The following is a 22912-nucleotide window of genomic DNA, read 5'->3' as shown; positions in this document are numbered from 1 at the left end:
TATATTTATGTAATTGAACAAAAACATACTGATGTTACCTGCGTGAGAAAACGAATAGAAAAGAAAAGAAAAATCAGCCAGAACCTTTGCACTTACCATCGGGATAAGCATGTGGCGTTAAAATGTTCGGCACTCGTTTGTACTGTATTGCCAAAGATGCCCTCCTCCCTCTTTTGTTACAGCGTTGAATTTTTTTAATTCATGAAATGTTGGTGTAATAACTAAACTCCACAAATGGTATATGTGAAAAAAGAACTTCCAATAGTTCTAACACTTTTCAAGCACTCGTGGGGGGCGCTAACACCCCGTGTAATGTTGTTTGCGCCTTGTGGCGCATGTGTCTCGCGCAGAGGCTGAATTGAGGGGTCAGAACTGTCGAGCTGTAGTTAGCCTTGTGCTTGCGAGCGTGCATTACCACCATCATCATCATGGTTAGAACAGTAGCGCCGGCGGCGGCAAGCCTGCATAGCAGCACATTAGCGAAGCGGCCCTCTTTGGCCGGTAGCGGTTGGAGCGGTGAGCCCGTGGGGACGGCACCACGGGTCATCGCTCGCGGACCCTTGCGAGTCGAGCGTTGGCGACGCCATCTTGTTCTGTGTTGCGGAATACTGTGTAAGGTTGTCTTAGCGTGTTGATCACAACTGACGTTACATTAATTCGGCTGGCAATATTGTCGTTCTAAATGTATAGTTAAATAAATGTGTGTTGTTTGGTTCGTTTCGACTGTGTCAACTATGTCCATCCACTCCAAGAGCTTGGCACTCTCCACATCGAGACCCCACACACTATAGCTGAATTGTGTGCCACAATCAAAAGAGATACGCTTTAAAGTGCTACTTACAAGTCGCATCCTGTAGCCAATGTAGCTTTTGACACAGAAGCTCATTGTGACCATAGGATAACCTATGCTGCAATGCAAAAGCAGACGAGCATCAGCAATGCACATTTGGCACAATTTCATTTTAAAAGAGCATGCACAAACATTTTCAGGTTATTTTTTTATCAAATCATCAAAACCTTTCAAAAAATTCACAATAATAATTATTTCTACAACACACTTTTTAATAGGTTCTTAATGATTCATGACGTCATAACTAGGCTTGTGCAAACATTCAAATGCTTTGAATATTCGTATAATGCAGCATTCGAATTCACTTCAAGCCGACTTTAGGCTATTGAAAATTACAAATTATTCGACACGAACAAATAGAGGCATACTATTTCGCACGTTACACCTTGAAAGGTGGTTTCACTGCAGTGAAGGGATGCTAAGCCGTGAAAGTACTTTTAGAGCAATATAATAATTTGCATGTAACTTCTTGTAAAAGTGGTTTCATTGCAGTGTGGTTATGCTGAGCCGTGAAAACACGTATTCAGGAGAATTCCGCACTGCCGCAAAGCCTCACTTAAAGGTTAAATGAAAATATTACCCTCCCATTAATGCATTTAAAAATTTTTTTTTTCAGTTTAAAAGATCGTTATACAGACTTATATGCTCCAAGTATAGCATACTTTAAAACTTGACATTATACAGGCTGTCACTAGCATTTTACCGAGTCATATCCTGATGATATTCAAAGTTGTTTCCACTTCCTTTGATGCAAGAAAATGATGTTTATATAGGCCTTGTTTCTAATTAATAAAAGATAATGAGCAGGTTAGTTAAGTCATAACAAACACAACCATCTTTCTTTTAATGTGCGATACATATATATTATTTGAATTCGATTCTAAATTATTCGATCAAAATCATTATTCGCTTTGTACAAAAAATTGACTATTTGCACAGGCCCAGTCATAACATATGAACTTCATCTGCTCCTTTTAATTTTAATGTGTGTCATGATGGGACAATAAAAGCATTTCCAGACTAGATGTATTACCAAACTCACTTCCAATGCGGTATTCTGAAATACATGCTGCCCCGATCAATGTCTTTCATAAGCATTTCCTCCACCTTTAAAAATGTAGTAAAGTTTGTAAAAACTAAAAGAAATGCATTAGTACTCTTTTAAATGCACCTAAAACAGCAAGACTACATAAACTATGGTGGAATTGTTCTCTATTGAAGCGTCATGTTCATCAAATTAGCAGAATGAAGCTGAAAAGTCGGTTTTATCGTATCCAACAAAACAATTTTCTTAATTAGCCTCGGCGCACTCATTCTATAGTACTCTTTTGTACATTAACTCAATAAAGAAGGACATGGATAATACTAATAATATTTCATCACAGGAATGACAATCGAAGCTCACAAGTACGGTAGGCTCTTGCTGAACGGAACCCGAAGGGACGAGGAAAATGTGTTCTGTTTACTCAGAGGTGAACAAGGGTGGAGAGAATACAAGTATGAAACCAATCATGCCGAAGGAAGTTGTTCCATTTAAGCAGCTTCCGTTTAACAGATTTCCGTTTACTGGGAGTCTATCGCACAGCAAACACTGGTAGCACAAGAAAACACATACAGGAGTTCACCAAACACACCGAAGCATTACCTCTTTCTCTCACTATGTTTCTGCCTAAAGAAGCGGTAAGCTTGAATATTCATTGTACTAAAGTGTAGGAGCAGCCAATAAAAAACAATTAAATACAAAGCTTTGTGACTTGCATGCATGCACGCAGATAATCACACAATTAAAGGAAAGCAGCTTGCACTTACCAATGCGCTGCAAACGGCCTGCACAGGTCTAAGTGAAAGGCCGTGTTTTTTATGTCTTTGAGCCGCACTGTAGCCTCTATGTACATGAAAAACAGCCACAGCGACAGGGTCGGAAGACATATGCCCCGTTCTGCAATGAAAGCAAGCGTGCTTCTCGTGTAACACACCCATGCTGGTGAGTGACAATTAACACACTTAAAAAGGGGGCCCCGCAGCACTTTTCTAACTAATCATCAAACAACTTCACTACAGGTGTTTATTGACTCACAAATCGACCACTGGAAAAAAACCTTTAGAATCCGTCAAGTATGAGAGGAGGAGGAAGAAACTTGAGTAAATGCAGGCGGTTGTGGTTGGGTCCTTCGTCCAGGGCTCCGCTGGAACAAGCAACTCACTAGTCCTTAGCCAAGCAAAGCTGTTTGGCTCTGCTCAGCCCCATCTGCAAGCCATGTTTTCCAGTGCCTGTGTATCATGTGCGGACGGTTAGTAATGTGTGGGCTGTTGATGTGTGCGGGCCTCTTGGTGCATTCTGGCTCAGCTGCTACATGAATTTGTGACATGCTTCAGTGGTTTTCTCTCCTTTTGAACCAGCAAGCTTGCTGGAAGTTACACAAGGAGGGATGACAAGGGGGCATGAAACTGCGTCCGCTTGTCAGTGCGCGTCATGACCTGGGGCACTCTCCGCGCTCTTCGAACGTGCGGCTTACTTTAAAGGGACACTAAAGGCAACTATCAAGTCGACGTTGATTGTTCAAATGGCGGTCCAGAAACCTCGTAGCGTTACTTTTGTGCAGAAGAAGGGCTTATTTTGAAATAAAATCGTGTTTGAGTGGTCCGCATCGAATTAGCGCATTTCAAATGACCCGCCTCAACGAAACGCTTGGCGTCACTGTTGCAGTGCACAACGTTGCCCAGCTTTACTGCGTGGCCGCCGACATTTGTAGAGAGAACGAAAGAAGCGCGGGCCACATCAGCAACAACAGCCATTGATCAATTTCCTAGCACTGGTTCAGAGATGGCAGATGTGTTTTGGTTCAACTGGGCCCCACTAGATGGCACGACCTGTCCAGTTTGATGATGATTGATTTGTGGGGTTTAACGTCCCAAAACCACCATATGATTATGAGAGACGCCGTAGTGGAGGGCTCCGGAAATTTTGACCACTTGGGGTTCTTTAACGTGCACCCAAATCTGAGCACACGGGCCTCGACATTTCCGCCTCCATCGGAAATGCAGCCGCCGCAGCCGGGATATGAACCCGCAACCTGCGGGTCAGCAGCCGAGTACCTTAGCCACTAGACCACCGCGGCGGGGCGACCTGTCCAGTTCAACCACGCGAAAATTGAATTTGGAACCACTCGCGTCATTCCCCACAGTGATGTCAGTGGTTCTTTTTTACATGAATCAAACAGAAACAAACCAGCATTTTATTGCATCTCTTGATGCACAGAAGGTTTTTCATTTAGTGCAGCTAGATGGATTACTAGTGATTAATTGTAGGCAATTCGTACGACATCGCGGAGATCATTTTGAGAATGTCCTACTGCGGCACATGTATTCTCGTGCATTTACCCTAATTCCTCGGTAAGCAGGGCACTGCTGTTGATAATATTGACGTTTTAGACGTTGCCACACATTAGGCTTTCCCTCTGATCTAAATTGTTATTTGGCTCTAGTCTCCCTTTAAGTGTGATTGTGAGCAAGGGCGTGCGCACATCGCAGGATGCCATGGTGGCCACGGCAACTATGCAGCTCATGATGCTGAAATCTGCCAATAGCCACGAACTCTGTGTTTATAACACAGTTATGTTTGGTATAGGTCATCATTTGTTGAGAAAAAAGCCGGCAACTTCGAGCTGACTTCGAAAATTAATTTTAAATTTCAGGCCGCATGCTGCGCTATAGTGTTCGGCTAACGTATTCTTGGGAGCCTCGACTACTGATCAGCAGCACATTCTGAATGTGCTTCAAATGTTGAAAGGCCCTTTTAAGGTTTCCCTCGTTTGCATTTGACTTTCTTACGCCCATTTCTACCAGCACTGATTCACCGTGGTCTGAGGTTGCACATAGAGTTCGTTGGTGCACCATACTGAATGGCACTGACATTGCACTTTACTTAAAATGGGAGAGAGTAGCAAGGAACACACACACAGCGCTTGCTTGGTTGTTCAAAGTGAGCACCATGAGTTTGTTTTCAAGTCCCTATTTTGTGTCATCTTAAATGCAGCTAAACCTCAAAGGCATGAGCTTTTGACGTACACCCACCCTGTAATGTTACCACATTAGACTGGCCTTACTACAAATAGTCCAAGGTTACGTCAAAATGGAGTGAATGTCAAGTTTTCCCACAGCCAGATCACCGGACGACATACACCACAAGTGAACATATGGATCAACACAACTCTCAGGGGTAAAGTATGCTAGACGTCAAGACCAGCAAATACCACCAAATACCACCAAATAAGAAGATCAAGGTCTGTGAATACACAAAACAAATTGTACGCTGGCATACTGTGTGTGGATATCATGTGAATGTTACATTTTGTTACCATAGCGATCAATTAGCCTAACTTTGAGTTCTACTGAATAATTAACCAGTGCAAGCAGGCTTGTACTTTAAAATGTAAGCTAAACAAGACCATATAGTTCTGTGTAAAAAAAAGAAAATGCTTTAAGATTACAAAAGTGGAATGCAAGAACGACCTGGTTGGACAGCAATCATGGAAAAAAAAAAGTGAAATATGAGACAGCTAAATCGGCACTGTGCCCATGATACCCTCACTTGTCTCATTTTTCTCAGCTTTTTTTCTTCTTTTTTCACAATAGAGTTTTGCACTTCGGACACTAGTTTGCAAAAAGGGCTTTGGATGGGTAAACACATAACTAATGATTCTAGCGATGTCTTTTAAAAAAGCAGCAAAATCAAATTCAGAAAGAAAAGACAATACAAAAGCTTTCAAACTCCAAATTATCGCAGAGTGTTGGGAAATTAAGGAGGTGTATCAATAAGAAAAGGCCACAGGCAAGACAGTAAAAGAAACAGGGACGCAACACATGGCATACGCAATCAAAGGAATAAACGGTGGTTTACCTTGTGTGCCAAACCAAGGCAGTAAGGCATAAAAACATAAAAAAAGAGGGTCTCACTGAAAAGAGGAAGGAGGTAAACACTAACCAGCCATACCTGTGTGCCAGACGTACTGCCCCCACACATACGTGCTGGCCACAAAGAAAAGGACGTGGACGGGCAGGAACAGGAAGCAGATCATGTCTGACGTGAGGGCGATGAACACAAAGAACAGCGAGAAGGCCTGCGTCAGGGGGTGGGAGCAACACACAGCGCGTCAAAAGCATTCCTCGTGGTTTGGAAAATGTTTCCTTCTGCAATGTTTAAATGATTGTCATCAAAGAACGGCATCAAAATTCTGTTAAGTTTATTAGGAGCAAATAGTCATCATTGTCATCCTCCCGACTACACTTATCGCAGGCCAAAAGCCTCTCCGATGTTTTTCAAATTAACACAGTCTTGTGCTTGCTGCGTCCACGTTATCCCTGCAAAATTCTTAAAGGGGCCCTGCAACACTTTCTGAGCATGGTCAGAAAATGCTCCCGATCGGTAGTAGAGGCTCCCAACAAAACACGCGAGCCAAATATTATAGCGCAGCACACGGCCTGAAATTCACAATAAATTATCAAAGTCAGCTAAAAATTTCTTTTTTTCCCTCGACAAATCACGGAATAAGTCCAGAAATCACTCGTAGTAAGCCCATCTATCAGCCATTGGCTGATTTGAACATGACGCGCTTGCTCGTTACAGACATCGCCGTGGGAGGCCGCTACTTGCCCACGCATGCGCGCGATTGCACTAAAAAAGTTGCGCATTCGAAGAAAAAAGAAAGAAAAATGTAATCAAGCCCACGTCTCCAAGGGTCAAGTCAGTCCACACAGCAATTACGTCAGTAACCACAACCCCACACTAGATGCAGAATTTAGCAAATCCGAAATACATGCTGCCCTCTGTAAGCTAAAACAGTCGCCCTGCTCCAGGCCCGGACGGGGTCACAAACAAAACCCTTCGAAATCTCGATGACGAATCCGTGTCCCATCTGACTGACTACATCAACGATTGCTGGCACAAGGGCACCCTTCCGCCTGCCTCGAAAACTGCGAAAGTCATCTTAATTCCAAAGCCCGGCAAACCATCTAGCCTTGACAACCTAAGACCCATTTCCCTCACTTCATGCGTGGGCAAGGTTATGGAACATGCCTTCCTGGCACGTGTCAACACTTACCTCGAAGACAACTATATCTATCCCAACACCATTATTGGATTTTGACCTCACCTGTCAGCACAAGATGCTAAGCTGCAACTTAAGTACCAAGTTCTAAACAAGCGTTCCCGTAACAACAAAACTATTCTTCGACTCAACCTTAGTCAAGCTTTTGACAACATTTCCCATGCTGCTATTCTTGAACAAGCTTGTCTCCTCCACCTGGGAGAGCGAGCCTACATTTACATCCGCGACTTCCTCTCCAACCGCACGGCCACCCTTTCCGTCGGAGATTTACGATCAGCCCCGATTCCTCTTGGCAGTGTAGGCAATTGCCTACACCTCTCCCATGCTCTTTAACTTAGTCATGCTTGGCCTTGCACAGCAATTACAATAGGTCGACAACATCCACTATACTATCTACGCCGACATCACCATCTGGGTGTGCCAAGGTAGTGATGGTCAAGTGGAGACAGCCCTGCACACTGCGATTAACACGGTTGAGGCCTATCTCCAAACAACCGGACTGCGCTGTTCACCTGCTAAATCGGAGCTTCTTGTTTACAAGCCCATTCAGCGGAGACGCCCCCCTAAACACCTACATGAGCAAAGACCCATTGACACCATCACCCTTCACCTTCAAGATAGCAGCCCTATCCCGCACATCCCTAGTACTCGGGTCCTTGGTCTCACTATATCAGCCAATGGCTCTAATGGCTTGGCTCTCAGCAAGATCTCCGCTCAATATCACAACACCTTCTGTCTTCTCAAACATATATCCAACCGAAGAAGTGGTCTCAAAGAAGAGAGCCTTCTCCGCCTCGTGCAGTTTTTTGCACTGTGTCATATCACCTACGTTGCTGCTTATCTGAACTGGTATCGTGAAGAACAAAACAAACTCGATGCCCACATACGAAAGGACTACAAGAAGCACTTGGCCTCTCGCACTACAGCAGCACTGAGCTTTTCAATCAACTGGGAGTTCACAACACCCTCGCAGAACTCATCGAAGCCCAAGAACGCAGTCAGCTTGAACGGCTCACACTCACTGAAATGGGACGTTCTATTCTCTCCACGCTTGGCTTCACGTTTCATCAGCAACTGGGCCCCAAACAATCAATTCCGCATAACATCCGCAGCTGGATCCACGTGGATCCTATCCCTAGAAACATGCATCTTGAGTACAACAGAGCACGGCGCCAAGCTCGCGCTGGAGCTCACGAAAGCCCTTGCCCATGAACCTGGTGCCACATTTGTTGACGCAGCTCAGTATCCTCAAGGCACACGTTTTGTAGCTGTCACCACACGCAATGGAGTCCTGCACCATGCAACCAGCGTCACTACTCCCTCTGCCGAGACGGCTAAAGAGGTGGCCATCGCCTTGGCCACTCTAGATCTCACCTGCGACACCATCGTATGCGATTCTCGCTCAGCCGTCACTAACTACAGCAAAGGCCACATTTCTCTTCAAGCGCTTCACATCCTCTGCCAGGCACCACACTCTAAAAAAAACATGGTCACCCTGACATGGATCCCCGCCCACGTGGGCCCAGTCTACCCATGCCTCCCCAACCTCAACAAGGTCAACCACTCCCTTGCGCGAGGCCTTGTCAACCACGCTGGAGCTAATGGAGACGAGATGGACGCCAGAGACAACCTGACTACCCACAATGACCTGGTTAAGAACTTTTACCTCATACGCCGAGCCTTTCCCCCACCTCACCCCAAGCTCAAAAAGGCACAGGCCACCCTTTGCGTCTACTTCAAACAAACACGTGTCCCTCACCTGCCCGCCTTCACCTCATATTCCCGGACGTGTACACAACCTCCCACTGCCGGTGCTGCAGCACTCACCTGGCTATGCTTCCACATATGCTGTGCGAGTGCCCGGCACAGTACAGACACACTATGCCACGACTACTTCGTCGAAGCTCCACGAGGCTCTGCGGAGCCCGCTCTTGACGACCTAACCTGGGCAACCAAGCACGCCCGTGAGGTGGCGTCGAGGCAAGCCCTTGACGTCCTCTCATGGGAAACCTAGGCCCGGCCACTTTAACCTGCTGGTTTTTTATAATAAAGTCTATTCCTCCTCCTACTCAAGGCCACGAGGCCCGCGTGACGTTTTTATGTGTCCCTGCCATCCCTACCTGCTTAGCTTCCAGTGCTGTCGTCGAAGTGAGAGAAGAGAGAATGCAATTGCAGCATGCGACAAATTTTTGTAACTCCACTCGCACTGGACAGATTCTTAAAATTTTTGCGGCGTTGAATTCGTGAGGCAATAAGCTCTTCCAGTGAATTGATTACATGGTTGCTTGAAAAAGTGTTTCAGGGCCCCTCTGATCTCATCAGCCAACCTGACTTCTTGCCTCCCCTGGCACGCTTGCCTTTTTTCAGAAAATGGTAGTACCGTATTTACTCGCGTAATCCTTGCACTCGCATAATTCTCGCACCCCCCACATCGCCCAACAAAAATACGTTTTTTTTTTCCTCGAGTAATTATCGCACCCCTGAAGGCTGCCGCAATAATGTTGTCTGCTCGTTCCGGCCACCGATGATGATACCGCGTGCTATATGACGCCATCTCTTAAGCATCAGGCGTACTATTATTGCACGATGATTCAATCTAATCCAAGCTAAGCCAAAGTGACAAGTGCGCGTTGCGGTGTGTTTTGTATGTTGTGTCGGTAATCTTGTCATCTTATGGGGCGATACTGAAGCTACACAAGTGCTTTCAAGTTGAAAACGATAGATCATGCATTAAACAACGGCAATAGGGCCGCCGGTAGGCCCTTTGGAGTCTACGAGTTTTGTGTTCACTACTGGTGACGGCAGCTGAAAGCCACCAAGACGCGTTGGGCCTGCCGTGTGCCTAAAACTGGGATTGATGGAAAACTTTATTTCCTCAGAAGGAAACTACGGACGATTCTGTTAAATAGCCATTAGGCCAGTACTGACGTCCTACGCTTACCTTTCGAGGGCTCCTGTTGAGTGACGAACGCTACCGCTACGCCCGCAACGCCTACAAGCTTTGCATACGGTATTCTAATTCTCGACTATTTGCTTGCACTTTAGTGTCTCAAATAAATCTTGCCTTGTGTTGAACCTGTGCCTTCATTGTTGAGATAAGTTTTAATCAGTACTTCTCAAAGCTTGCTGTTAGTTGCTGGTGCGAGAATCCCGATTTGCGGCCACTTCGTTTTCTTTTTCGCTCTCTACGTTTTCGTGAAAAGTTTTCCCCGCGTAATTCTCGCATCCCCCAACTTTGCATCGGTTTTCCGCCAAAAAAAGTGCGAGGATTATACGATTGTCGTATTATACGATTGTCTATGTAGATTGTCGGCACATGGTTGATCTCAGATCTCAGAACACATGGTTGAGGAGGCACTCACTTTAGGTTATGTCCTCGACAGACAACACGAGCAAGCTGTACTAACGGTTTCCTTGTCAGTGGAGGTACCAAAAGAGGCCAGTCTTGGAACTTACTCCCGACACTTACGCTCAAATCCAGAACACGAAAATTTCGCATCAAGGCTCCTCTACACCTATGCTATCTTGGTTGACGCAGTTTATGCAGTATAAAAAAATTCACTGCTCTTGGTCTTTAATGCATGCCATTTCTACACTGCCCCACTATCCAACAAGATATTACAATGGTCGATCTTACAGCGTGAAAAGAGAAATTATATCATCGAGCATCCAAATACGCAGACAGAAAAGCCACCTCATTATCTTGCAACGCCAAAGATGGGCAGCTGACACACTTATCTCCTGCTTTCCTGAGGAGGCTTTTCTTCTTACGTATTCGTATGCTCGATGATTTGATTTTTTTCTTTTCATGTTGTAAGATTGACGTATGTTATAACTTGTTGGATGATGTGTACATAAGTAAGAGACTGATGCAAGGGTACATTAGGTTCTTTGTTTCAAATAAATGTCAGTTGCAAGTTGACGCTCTTTCCTTTCGCTTATTCTTCTCGGGTGGTTTGCGTCATCTAATTTTCTTGCATTATGGACCAACTCCAAGGTCCAAACCAAGGTATTGTTATAATGAAGTGGCATTAAAATTACTAAAAATTACATCCTCTGTACTTTCTTAGGTTTTCTTGTCTGATAATTAAATTATCAATAATGAAATATCTGAAGGGATGGTATAGTGAAACAATGAACCGGTCTGGAACGATAACTTGTACTATAAGAACTATTAATGTCGGTAATCTCACCATCACATGTTGATTAATAGAGGGAAAACTGGAGGTCAAAGTTTAACTTCTAAATTTCGCACCAAACTCTCCACGGGTGACATCATGAATTTCAAAGTGTATTTTCTGTATTTTGGCCACAATGGCTAAATGAAATTTTTCAGAACTTTGCGTTCCAAGTCTTTGGTCCCTTCAGAAAAGAATGAATTTCAATTTCACGGATTAATTAACTGCTCAGGAGACAAATAAACGCCATCAAAATCTATGACATCATGCCATTGGGGGCAGAAATTTCAAGATGGCATTGCCACCCGAATTTTCTTCTCGTGCGTTTTACCGCTTGCCAGACATCGTCTCTCGGCAAGAGTGGCGTTTTCAGCGTTGCGAAATTGTATAGTCTACTAATACGCGAAAAGCTTTTTTTCCCTTTGGTGTCTCTCTAAGGCAGATGGAAAGTTATCCACCATTGCTGGCCATGCTTCTACCTCTGCAATCCCTCACCAAAAACCAAAAGACGTGTGCATGTGCACCTTTGTAACAGCATGTTTTAAAAAGAGCCGCACGAGGACAGCACTTACCAGTCCCTGGTACTTGAACGAATCATACACGCTTCGCAGGAGCAGCCAGAATGGCCACAGGAACTCAAAGCGCAGCTCCAGGATGAAATCGGCCAGCAGCAGCAGTGCCCACAAAAGGAGGAACTTGATGTACACAAACGTGCTGGAAAAACAAGTGGCAGAGAGAACGTACTTGTGAATTCTTGAAGAAAAAATGGACTTTCTGCTTTTTTGCAATTCAAAAACATTTGCTCTGTTCAGAAATGGCAGATATTTTTGCCTAGGTTATCCTTCAGCTCTTGCATGCAACGGGCCACCTTGGTAATTTGTATCTATGAGCAAAAAAATAAGAATCATATGTCACAAAAAAAAAAAGAATATCCTTCTTTTTGCTTAAAGCTATCACGGCTTCATATTCATAGTTAGCCAATACTAATTTTTTTTTTCATTTCTTTCTTCTTTTTGATGATAAGGGGACAGCGACACCCTTTTTCAAAGGTCAGTTTTCTCTGCCATAGAAATTTTCTGTATGCAGAGACCGCTGTGAGCAAGCTTGAAGGTCAGAAAATGCCAATAAGATGTTTTATTTCGATATTACGGTAATTTTTGCCATGTTGCACTGACGGACAGTGGCACTGACGGACAGGTAGATAGGTCTAGTTATTTATAAAAAGCTTCAAATCAGAAGCCTCTTCCAAATGCCATATATTATTAAAACATGAGAACAAATGATTGTGCTCTAAATAGAAGTGGTGCACCTTAAAGGGACCCTGAAACACTTTTTTTTGAGTAACCATGGAATTGAATCACTGGAAGAGCTTATTACCTCACAAATTCAACGCCAATTATAAGAATCCCTCCAGTACGAGCGGAGTTAAACATTTGTCACACGCTGCAATCGCATTCAAGCGCTTGAGGTGTACAGTTTGTCTGTGTCTTTTCGCGCTACCTTTACGTTGTTATGAATCGCATTCTCTCTTCTCTCGTCTCGACGAAAGCGCTGGAAACTGAGTAGGGAGAGATGGGAGGGGCAAACAAAAAAACGTCACACGCACCTAGTGACCTTGAGCATTTTTTTCTTTTTTGTTTGTTTGAAAATGCAGTTTTTTCAGCGCGATTGCACGCGCAAGCGTGGATAAGTGACGGCCTCCGGCAGCGATCTCTGCAACGATCGATTGCACCATGTTCAAATCAACCAATGGATGATAGATGGCTTGCTACGAGTGATTTTTGAGCGTCTTCCGCCATTTGTCGAGGGAACAGAAAGCAATTTTTAGCTGACTTTGTTCATTTATTGTGTGTTCGAATCCCGGCTGCGGCGGCTGCATTTCCGATGGAAGGGGAAATGTTGTAGGCCCGTGTGCTCAGATTTGGGTGCACGTTAAAGAACCCCAGGTGGTCAAAATTTCCGGAGCCCTCCACTACGGCGTCTCTCATAATCATATGGTGGTTTTGGGACGTTAAACCCTATAAATCAATCAAGCAATCATCATTTATTGTGAAGTGAAGGTCGCATGCTGCTCTTTAACATTTGGCTCGCGTGTTTTCGGGAGCCCCTACTACCGATCGGCACCGTTTTCTGACCATGCTCGAAAAGTGTTGCAGGGCCCCTTTAAGCAACACAGCACACTTTCTAAAGGAGCACTTTATGCATTACGTCTACATTACACCTTGAAATAAAAATGTTGCATTTCCACTTCATTTTTAAATTTGTTCATCTATTTATGCACAGTTGACACAGGTTAACACACAGGCACAAGTATGAGTGAGATGGCGCTGGAAAGCATGAATCAACACGAGTGTGAACGTGCGTGAGTGCGGATCAATGTGAGTGATTGAGATGAGCGAATGCCACTGTGAGTATTCGTATGAACATAAGTGGCAAACATTGCTAAAAATTATGATGAGACACTGTTTGCTTGCACAGCCGAGATAAGACAGTTGAAAATACATTCAGCTACGTAGTAATCACAGCGAAAGGTGCAATGGTCAGTATTTCTTGGTAAGTTTTCACACATTCAACTTTTGGGGCCTGATTGCCATCACCTTCTGTTTGAAAAGGCCATTTAATTTTGAAGCGGCCTCACAAGGTGTCTCGAGACTGACCCATTTAGTCTTGAGCGACTACTTTAACCATGTGTGTGAGCAAGAAGCTACAGTCAATCATTGTCATTGGTTGTGGTGAATGTTGTTATTAATACCAGTGCCCAGAATTGACATGAACCGTTTCTGACAAACTCAGCCAACACTAAAATGATGTGCAAAAATATCACATTTAAGGTAATCTTTTAAAGTTAATAGCAACATCTAAATGGCTTGATATTATAGTTTTGTTTGTCTTAAGAGCCAATGAAGAGTCAAGCCATTTTTCACCATATTAGTAAAACGCAATTTCACAATATCGAAAGCATCACTCTTATTGCAACACGGTGCTTGGTAAGCGAGATAATGGACGAAAAAAAAAAATTTCGGGTGGAAACTCCCGCATCAAACATTGTGACGTACAAGATTTTGAAGGCGTCTACTGCATCTTACGTGGCTTATAATCAATAAAAATTAAGCGCACTGTCATCTGTGGGTGCCACAGATTTAGCATACGAAGTTTCAGAAAATTTTATCGTGGCAATGTTGCCAAAATGCTAAAAATACATTTTGAATTTTTGATGTCACATGCGGAGATTTCGTCACAAAATTTGAAAATGAAACTTCGAGCTTGACTTTCTCTGCTTATAACAAACTTACGGTAGTGAAACATATGGCATGAGACCTCTCACAGTGCAGTTTATCAATCTAACCAAGCCATTCTTTTTCTTTAGAGTTTCTTTAAGATATAGACCATTTGCTCATACCATTGTCTGATTACCCCGACACACGTACAGTATGAAGATAGAAGACACAATGTGCCATAACACACACAAAAAAGCAATGAATATTCATTTCTTTTCAAACCACACACACATTGGAATAGACATAAAACAGTTTTACTTGACTGCTTAAGGTAACAAAACAAAATAGGAGGAAAAAAAACAACTAAACTTAAATGAACAGGCAATAATTTTACGTCCTTGCACAATCATGCAAGCACAAATTATCTCCCATTAATAATGCCTGGAGCTTAGGTCCCCAAAACTACGATGCGATATGATTGTGAGAGATGCTGTAGTGGTGGGCTTCGGAAATTTCAACCATCTGGTATTCTTTAATATGCACTGACATCGCATAGTACACGGGCATCGACCACTTTGCCTTCGTCGAAACGCAACTGCCGCAGCCGGGATAGAACCCGCTACCTTTGGGTAAGCAGCCAAGCAGTGTGACTACTATATCACTGTGGCGGACACAACATTTCACACAGCACCCACTTCACATACATTCAATGACTAGAATTCAATAGGCTATATTTTAATACCTCGAAGGGTAGTTTCTTTTTCAACTTTTCTTAGCTTTTTTGACACAAACAGCACATGCCTAATCATATGATCAGAACACGATATTAAAAAAATAATAAAGAAATAATGCAATGACAGCCCTCCTATACAGGTCAACGTTTCAGAATTTGTATTCTTGTATTCCAAGGCATTCAATCACACAGAAGAGACAATATTAATGAGAACTAACAGACAATTGTGCCAAGGGAAGTATATGGGATGTTATTAGAAGTAACTGTAATACAATTGTGAAGAAACAAATGTGGACAAAAATGTGCACAAAGTCGCACCTATTTTGAATCAATATTAGTATTCAAGAAAAGCGGCAGGGGAAAAATGCACCCCTGATCAATGAAAGATCTACATAAACAAACCAATGGTCGCTTTTTTTTTTCCTGTACTGTAATAAGGTATAGAATATCTAGCAATTAACAGTGCACATAAAATATGGCACAGGTGTAGTGTAAAATTTGCTCAGTACCAAGTTGCCAAGCTCATTTTCGAAAAGTTGTATATAACATACTACATAAAAGTAATACATTTCAATTAATTTCGTGCATCTTTCCCACTTATGCGCCCGTGCTATGCTGTAGGCACAAGTGACAAAGCTTCGCTGTGCTACACGTGCAAACTGCAGCCCCTACAAACTACATTGACGGGTAAGTTGTACGCACTCAGAGCGGCTTCAATATTTGAAACATTTATTCAAAGCCTGCCAACAGCAACATTCAGGTCGTTCGATGGTGGTGTTAACTGGGGTGTCGTATCATCGACTGCCAAAATAGGCAATCGGCTGGTTCGACGCTTTTTACTGCCGCAAGCTCACACATATAAACTGCACGAAATGCCACAAGACTTCCTGAAGTCGAAAACAGCTGCCACGCGATGGATCAGTTATGACTGACGAACTGTAACCACACCAAAACGCACGTTTGGCGAACTCAACCTACTTTAAGCTCGGAGCTCAAAATCCGCGTTTTCCCGTCGCACCGCAAAGCGCTTCCCATTATGAACGTCAAAGCGATATGGATCTACTTGTCAAAGAGGCAACGACTTATGATTATCCGTTTGTGTTCCGGTTTTCGTAGCGTGCCGCGCAGCTGTTTTGAAAGCGGATACCTCTCCGTGCTTATCAGGGCACCACGGCGGGCTATCGGCCAGCGCGGCGGACGCGCCACTAAGAGCTCCGAAAGCGAAGCGCTCGTGTCACAATAGAGTTCCTTAAGTGAGCATCTGCAAGTATACTCGGCCTCGAGCACGAACGCTGGTAAAGAGAGGGCCTGCGTAAAAGCGGCAGATGTTCCGCCAACGCACGGACCACGTTCCTTCGTACGGGGGTCGGTCAGAGCACGTTCTTCTGTTTACATCCGCGTTTAGACAACTTCTGACGCCGCACACACGGACTTTACCGATTCCCGCCGCGCCAGAGAGGTTCGCGACGGCCGCTAAGCGTACCGGAGGAATAAAAGAACGTGTATTCGGCGAACAACTCATCGGGACAAAACGGGGCATTTTTTTTTTTTTTCGCGCTCTTGGCGTGCCCCGGTAACAAGCATAGCATGCAGGAGGCGCGCCTTTCCGTGCCACCTCAATGTCGCGCGTACTCGAAGCTCGATCGCGGCGCGACGTTAGTCGTGGGAAACGCATTTTACGGTCTGCATCGGTGACGTTTAGCGCTGCGACCACTCGGGAGCCGAGCAGACTCGTGCACCGCAATCGGCGGCTTCCGACGCGCGCCGCAGCCCGCTTCGAAAAGCTTGCGGCTATTTCAGCCTTCTCATTCTGCCCCGGACGCTGCGGCACGACTCGAACAGTGCCCGGTACGTGTATCGTACCGTCGTCAAAGCATCGCGTTGCCGTGCAAAGACGCGCCGTATTGAGCGCCATTAGGCCTATAGTTAAGCAATGGTTTTTTGGGGGATCTTACCTGCCGTAAATGCCTTCGGTTATTTTCGCTCGCTTGCCGGGTCGTCTGATTTTCCCGCACTCGGCATTCCGTCTCTTCATATTTCCGTATACCAGCACAGTTAGGCTATTTCGATATCCTCGCGGCTACACACAAATATATACGAAAACAGCAGATGCACCACACCGTTTCAGTATGTTTTATTTGTTTTCTTTTGTTGTCCCAGCGCGCGCATAACACACCCCCAATGCGCATGCTACAATACGTCATAGTGACGCCACTGAAAGTAACGTTGCCTCAAATTTTTTTTTTAAATTGTAAAACACGCAACTCACAGAAACGTGTTTGCGGCAAAATTTTCAAACAATAACAAAATCACAATTTTTAAAAATTTTTATGGAATTATATTTCACACGCAAAATTTTATGCAAATATGTAAATACAATTATGAAAACTGCAAATCAAGTTTTTGTTTAGTAATAGTTACAGCGGTTACAATGTATTCAAAGTCTTTTCATGCAAGTTACGTGGGTGATTGATTTAAATTAAGAAGGCGTGACTTGGTTCAACTTGAGAAACATCTGTCGGCAACGGTGATCAAAATGTAAGATGGCGAATCACTACGATGTACCGTCTTGGTAAGAACACACTTTTTGCTCTATAAACCACCTGGGCGGCCACTTAAAGCCGCGGAAATAATTGTGCTAAGCGTTAAGCTTGACATACTTTCGTCACAGCATAAGTTGTCCCGTTCAGTGTTACCGATTGGACGTTTTATGGCATGTGGCCAAGTGTTGTGGAAGTGGTACGGTGTCAGTCTTGTGCTTCGGCGCTTCTATTTTCGTATGTGCGGCGCGTGGTTATGGTCATTAGTGTCGTAGCGTAAACTGTCTCCCGTTTCCAGGGCCGGAAAGCCTCCTGTCGGATTGCATCTTGACGTTCTGAAAGGCGAGAAGCTTATACAGGTGAGAACCCGCTGCCGGCCCCAAAAGAGGTATATTTTTGGGTGGGTGCGCGCGCTACGATAAACGCGTTTGTCTATTCGTGAAGCTTCGTTGCAACTAGCCCACGTTGCGATGCGCAGCTGATTGTTGTTTCCTTTCGTGCAGTAGAGTTTGGAGCGTGCACGATTTGTGGGTTTGAGGCAACGAAGAGATGATGGCCGCAACGCTATATCCGTTATATTCTGCTTGCGTTCTCACTGTTTCTTGCTCCGCCCTCGCCGAGCCCGGACCACGATAATAGATTGTTTTTTTTTACTGTGCCGTCGTCGCACACTGAAGTAGCTCGGGCAGAGTTCCATGCTGTCCTGTAGAAATGTTAATGCCCTCCGTATTTTGCGTTCCCAGAAACTCATGATAGATGAGAAGAAATGCTACTTGTTCGGACGGAACCCAGATCTGAACGACTTCGTCATCGACCACCAGTCGTGTTCTCGTGTCCACGCTGCGCTTGTCTATCACAAACACCTGCAGAGGGCATTCCTGGTCGACCTGGGAAGCAGTAAGTACGTGTTTTAATATTTAATGCAGAAAAAGCTGAGCTGGCAATTGGTTTGAAAGTAAATACACAACTATATCGCTGCAACGAAAGAAGTTACAGACAGCAGGCCAATGACGCCCCATTGTCCTTTATTTTCGTGCACATCGTATTCAAGCTGGTCATTCACAGTCTATGTACTATCGGGGTTGCTACATTAATTCCACAATAGTGTACATTTACACTTGTTAATCAATTGAAAGCTGCATGAATGTTGTAGAAGTGTTTCTGATGCAACGAATGCGGAAATGCTTATTGCAGTCTTTGTACCAGTCCTGGCTCTCTGAGTGCAGTGCTGTGTACTGAACATGTCTGCCTGTCTGTTCCAGCACATGGAACATTCATTGGCACCATTCGGCTCGAGCAGCACAAGCCCACCCAGCTGCCCGTGGACAGCAAGTTCCACTTCGGTGCGTCCACGCGCCTCTACATCCTGCGTGAACGGCCCCAGAAGGTGGCCGCGCGGCAAGGCGACGATTCAACCGTGATGGAGGAAGTGGAAGGTGGTCTTCTCGGCCTCCCCGAGACGGAGACCGAGCTTGATGTGAGATTCACGGCGATCGCTTGGTGGGGCTAGTTAATATTGCAACATAGAAACTTAATGGTGCACACATGCAGGGACAAAAGAAGAAAACACGGGACACAGCAAGCCCAGGGAAATTGCTCGTGTGTCCCGTGTTTTCTTCTTTTGACCTCCGTTGTGTGCGCTGTGAAGTTTCGTCATGTGAGAGATGAGCTGGCTTGTGTACTCACGAAAAAAGGGTTGAGGGGGGTGGGGGGGGTGTTCACTTTGTTTGTGGGGTTAGCTTTCAAAAATGGGACCAAAACTTATTTTATTGCTGTTGCTTGTCGCACTTTGTCAGTGGTGCGGGTGTCTTTCACTTGTCTTATGATTGGGATCAGCTAGCTGTGTATTGTAGGTGATAAGCCAATCAAGGCAAATGAAGAATTTTGACGTACCAGCTTGACGGCCAAATACAAAAACAATTTGCCTACATAAAAAGTTTCCAGTAGTGCATATACAGAAACCTCCGTGGAAGATATCTTAAATTTGACATACATACAAGCACGAGTGACAAAAGAAGCTTGCAGATATATTTGTTCTTATTAATTTAACCAAACGAGAAGAGACACTGTAATGACCAATTGACATAAATCACTTGTGACGAAGGTATGACCTAAAATTTGTGGCTCCTCTGTATTACCTCTGAGAAGTTATAGAGAGAGAGCGCAGAGGTGGCATGCATAGGTGTATGTCGTAACAAGAACCACCATGTACACATGTAACTTGCTCAAATGCTGATAGAAGGCTGCTAGTGACAAATTTATTCCATGTATTGCCGATGCTGCATATTTGCCATAAATAGCTTCATTGGTATATACTACTAGCTCATAAGGAAATGAGCTAAAGCGTAGTTTAGTTTTGGCTGGCCTTTTTATGTGCCATTTCCACCAGTGAAAAGGCTGTGCTGTGCTTGGGTGTCTACTACCGTAAAATTTATTCTTGGGGTACTATTTCAAAGTTGTAATGTCAACAATCCTCGAGTTAACATTTGTCTGACACTGTCATTCAGGGATGCACTGTGATGGCCAAATGTGAGCCTGAGTACAAGCTGCATGTCTCATTATTGCAGAATTTAACCGAATACAACACTGCCCACAACCGGAGAATAACGATGCTCGGTATCCCTGATGAAGAGCTGAAACCTCCAAACAGGAAGCAGAAGAACCTCAGCGTCAAGTTCAATGAGGAGGAAGACGTTATTAATCCGGGTAAGCCCACATTCACTCTCGCCAGCTGACACACTGTTAGCAGGTTGACTTATTGAAACATTTGAAGTCAACAATTGGCCATAAACAAGTTCAGTTAGCAGTCCTCATTTTCTGTGCTTTCGAAATAAAATAGAAATCACATTTTTCTTTTTTTTTTATCGGCTTTAGGCACAAATTGAATGCCTACTATTTGCTGTGCGAGAATCTGACATGCTTTCCACATTGGGTGAAGTATCACAGTTGGCACTACCAACAATAGACCCTTTTCATAACTGTAAAGCTAGCTTTCCTGCTATGCCGTTTGGGCGAGTAATAATGGCTACTCACTTTCTGAAAACAAAGTGTTCAAGCCCAGTTTACTTGTGCTATGACATGGAAAATGTAGGCTCTGCTCTCTTGACATTAATGCACATAATAGACGAGCTGCAGCATACTCAACTAAGACCTTGTTTCCATTTGAAGCAAGACAGGTGCTGCCATAAGTAGGGCAAGTATGCAGCACAAGGAAGCGCATGTGCAGATTATGGAAAGGGCCTATTGCACTGGTGACTTCCGGTGGCTCCGTTTTCTTTCATGCAGTGCTACCATGTGTTCATGTACGATTGCAGGCTCTTTTCTCACAAGGTTTTGTGTCTCAATGTTATTCTCTCTGTGTGTACATTTTATTGTCGTTTAGTTCATGTGTAAGCGCACACATATTTGCCGTGTCGCAATACTGGTCAAGTTAATCTTTTGCTCGTCAGCGATTTATTTGACTGTAGTACGGACCTGAGCAGCTGATTCCGAGTGTATAGTGTGTCACTTGCAGTACTGTACCTGACATGGCTGCTGCTCTTGTTGCAGAGGATGTGGACCCGTCAATTGGAAGGTTTCGCAACTTGGTCCACACTGCAGTCATCCCAAAAAAGGTACAGTCCTAGATGCTACCTATCACATGGCCATCTCGGCAAATGGATCTTGTGAATCACTAGCCTAACAGTCTTGCTTACACTGTGCCAATGGAACATGTGATTATGTACACTGTTTTCATTGCATGCAGAAGGCAAAGATGGACACCGGAGACCCATTGAGCACTCTGCTGCCCGACTCGGACAAGTCGAGCAACATGCACCTTTACTCAAAGCCCGAATCTACGCACGTCTCTCACCTAAGTACCATCTTCTCGCCAATGCTTTCAGCTAAGCTTGGACTTCACCTGCCAAATCCTGCACCCGAAATCGAGCCAGCCGGTGCTCCTGTAGAGAACCCTGCTGCTGCGCCAATAGTAACAGTGCATCCAGCTGCCGCAGATGCCAACCTACCACCGGAACCCAAGAAGAAAAAGTACGCCAAGGAAGCATGGCCCGGAAAGAAGCCAGTGCCTTCATTACTCATGTGAAGGGGAGGATTGTTGTGTGGCACCACTGGCCTCAATTTCTGTACTACGGGAAGAACAGTTATGCTCGTGGTTAACTGCCAAAAAGGCACTGGACTAGCGCGTGGAAAATGTGCGCTGGCTGCAACAAGTGCCTCAACATATTCGTGCGCTGCTCTGTCTTTTGGTCGGCAGATACAAGAAACGATTGACACCAGCAGCACAGCTGTACTATGGACACTCAGGACAGCTACTGCCTGCAGGCGGAACACCGGTGTGCTGCTTGGCGGCTCGTCTCTTCTTGTGATTGGCATTGCCATGTCGCGGTGGAGCAGTTGTGAAAGATTGTGTCGCTGAACGTACACCACTTGGCTGTTTTCGGGTGGTCCTGTTGGAACAACTGTTACACTGTTCGTGGTAGAATTTGTGCATTGCTTGTCATAGGTACCCACACATAATATTGGTGAAGTTAATGTGCTGGGATTTTTTAAAGCTGTACAGCTTTTGTTTGTGATGTAATTCCATTACATTATTTGAACTACTGTATTTGTCTAAATGACATTGTCCAAAAACGAGCGTTGGCCTCTACATTCACAGGCCAATGCTGAACAAAAATTATTATTTGGTGGTAGCGCATGTACATTGTAAGCACAGGTTCAGCTACAGTATTTAGGACAATTGATGAAGATGTTATTGATCAAGGTCAAAGGCAGTACCATCATTTTACCTATGTCATAAACCGGATATTATGGTGGTGAAGGGGTTAGTACACCCGTGGGCATTTGGTGCCTTTGATCATGAGTTCAAAATAGTTTTGTTTCGTGACAATTATTCGTAATTAGCATGTAATTTTTTTTTAAAAGAGGCCAGTCCTTAAGTGCAGTAACACGATTGTAGTCGAATTATGCTAGCTGCAGCGAGTGATATTTCTGAAAGTTTGCACAGTCTAAAAAAATAATCACACAACGCCAATCACAGCATGTGCGTCATCAGAGCACTGTCATCCCTCATCATGTTCAGTTTGAAGTTAACCGCTCTACAACATGACTGCTGTACATTATACACATAGGACATCATCAAATCTCTTTGTACACGTGAATTAAAGAGCGTTTTATTGTGAACTTGCCACCTGTGCACGTGACAGTTGCAATAAATCTGTGTGCCCTTCAGCTTGATTTGTTCCCTCGAGGCAACATCACCGTTTTAAGGGAATGATTAGGCTGAGA

At 44.4% G+C, this 22912-nt stretch overlaps 2 protein-coding genes across 4 annotated transcripts in view; one reads left to right on the top strand and one right to left on the bottom strand.

Moving 5' to 3' along the window:
* LOC119174830 (macoilin) overlaps nucleotides 1-17221 on the bottom strand; it is a 30688-nt gene extending 13467 nt beyond the window's left edge. The window contains exons 1-5 of one of the 2 annotated variants that reach the window (XM_037425926.2): nucleotides 17042-17221; nucleotides 11708-11849; nucleotides 5835-5970; nucleotides 2660-2789; nucleotides 842-908 (exon numbers count right to left, since the gene is read on the bottom strand). In XM_037425926.2, the coding sequence (XP_037281823.2) occupies nucleotides 842-908; nucleotides 2660-2789; nucleotides 5835-5970; nucleotides 11708-11849; nucleotides 17042-17121 (555 nt within the window). In that variant the 5' untranslated portion in view covers nucleotides 17122-17221. The remainder of the gene's footprint in view (nucleotides 1-841; nucleotides 909-2659; nucleotides 2790-5834; nucleotides 5971-11707; nucleotides 11850-17041) is intronic. The other variant, XM_037425928.2, reaches the window with a different exon arrangement.
* Nucleotides 17222-17560: 339 nt separating this feature from the next.
* Nucleotides 17561-22230, top strand: NiPp1 (nuclear inhibitor of protein phosphatase 1). 2 transcript variants are annotated; one of them, XM_037425929.2, is made up of 7 exons: nucleotides 17561-17658; nucleotides 17925-17985; nucleotides 18370-18523; nucleotides 18889-19103; nucleotides 20194-20332; nucleotides 21176-21240; nucleotides 21372-22230. In XM_037425929.2, the coding sequence occupies exons 1-7, from the start codon at nucleotides 17630-17632 to the stop codon at nucleotides 21708-21710; spliced, it is 1002 nt and encodes a 333-aa protein (XP_037281826.2). In that variant the 5' UTR covers nucleotides 17561-17629; the 3' UTR covers nucleotides 21711-22230. The 2 variants fall into 2 exon arrangements, with proteins under 2 accessions (XP_037281826.2, XP_075751184.1); XM_075895069.1 differs by lacking the exon at nucleotides 17561-17658 and adding an exon at nucleotides 17701-17825.
* Nucleotides 22231-22912: the final 682 nt, after the last annotated feature.

This window comes from Rhipicephalus microplus, chromosome 5, assembly GCF_043290135.1.
Source record: "Rhipicephalus microplus isolate Deutch F79 chromosome 5, USDA_Rmic, whole genome shotgun sequence".
NCBI lineage: Eukaryota > Metazoa > Arthropoda > Arachnida > Ixodida > Ixodidae > Rhipicephalus > Rhipicephalus microplus.
The sequence above is the reverse complement of the archived record's forward strand: the minus strand, read 5'-3'. Positions and strand labels throughout refer to the sequence as shown.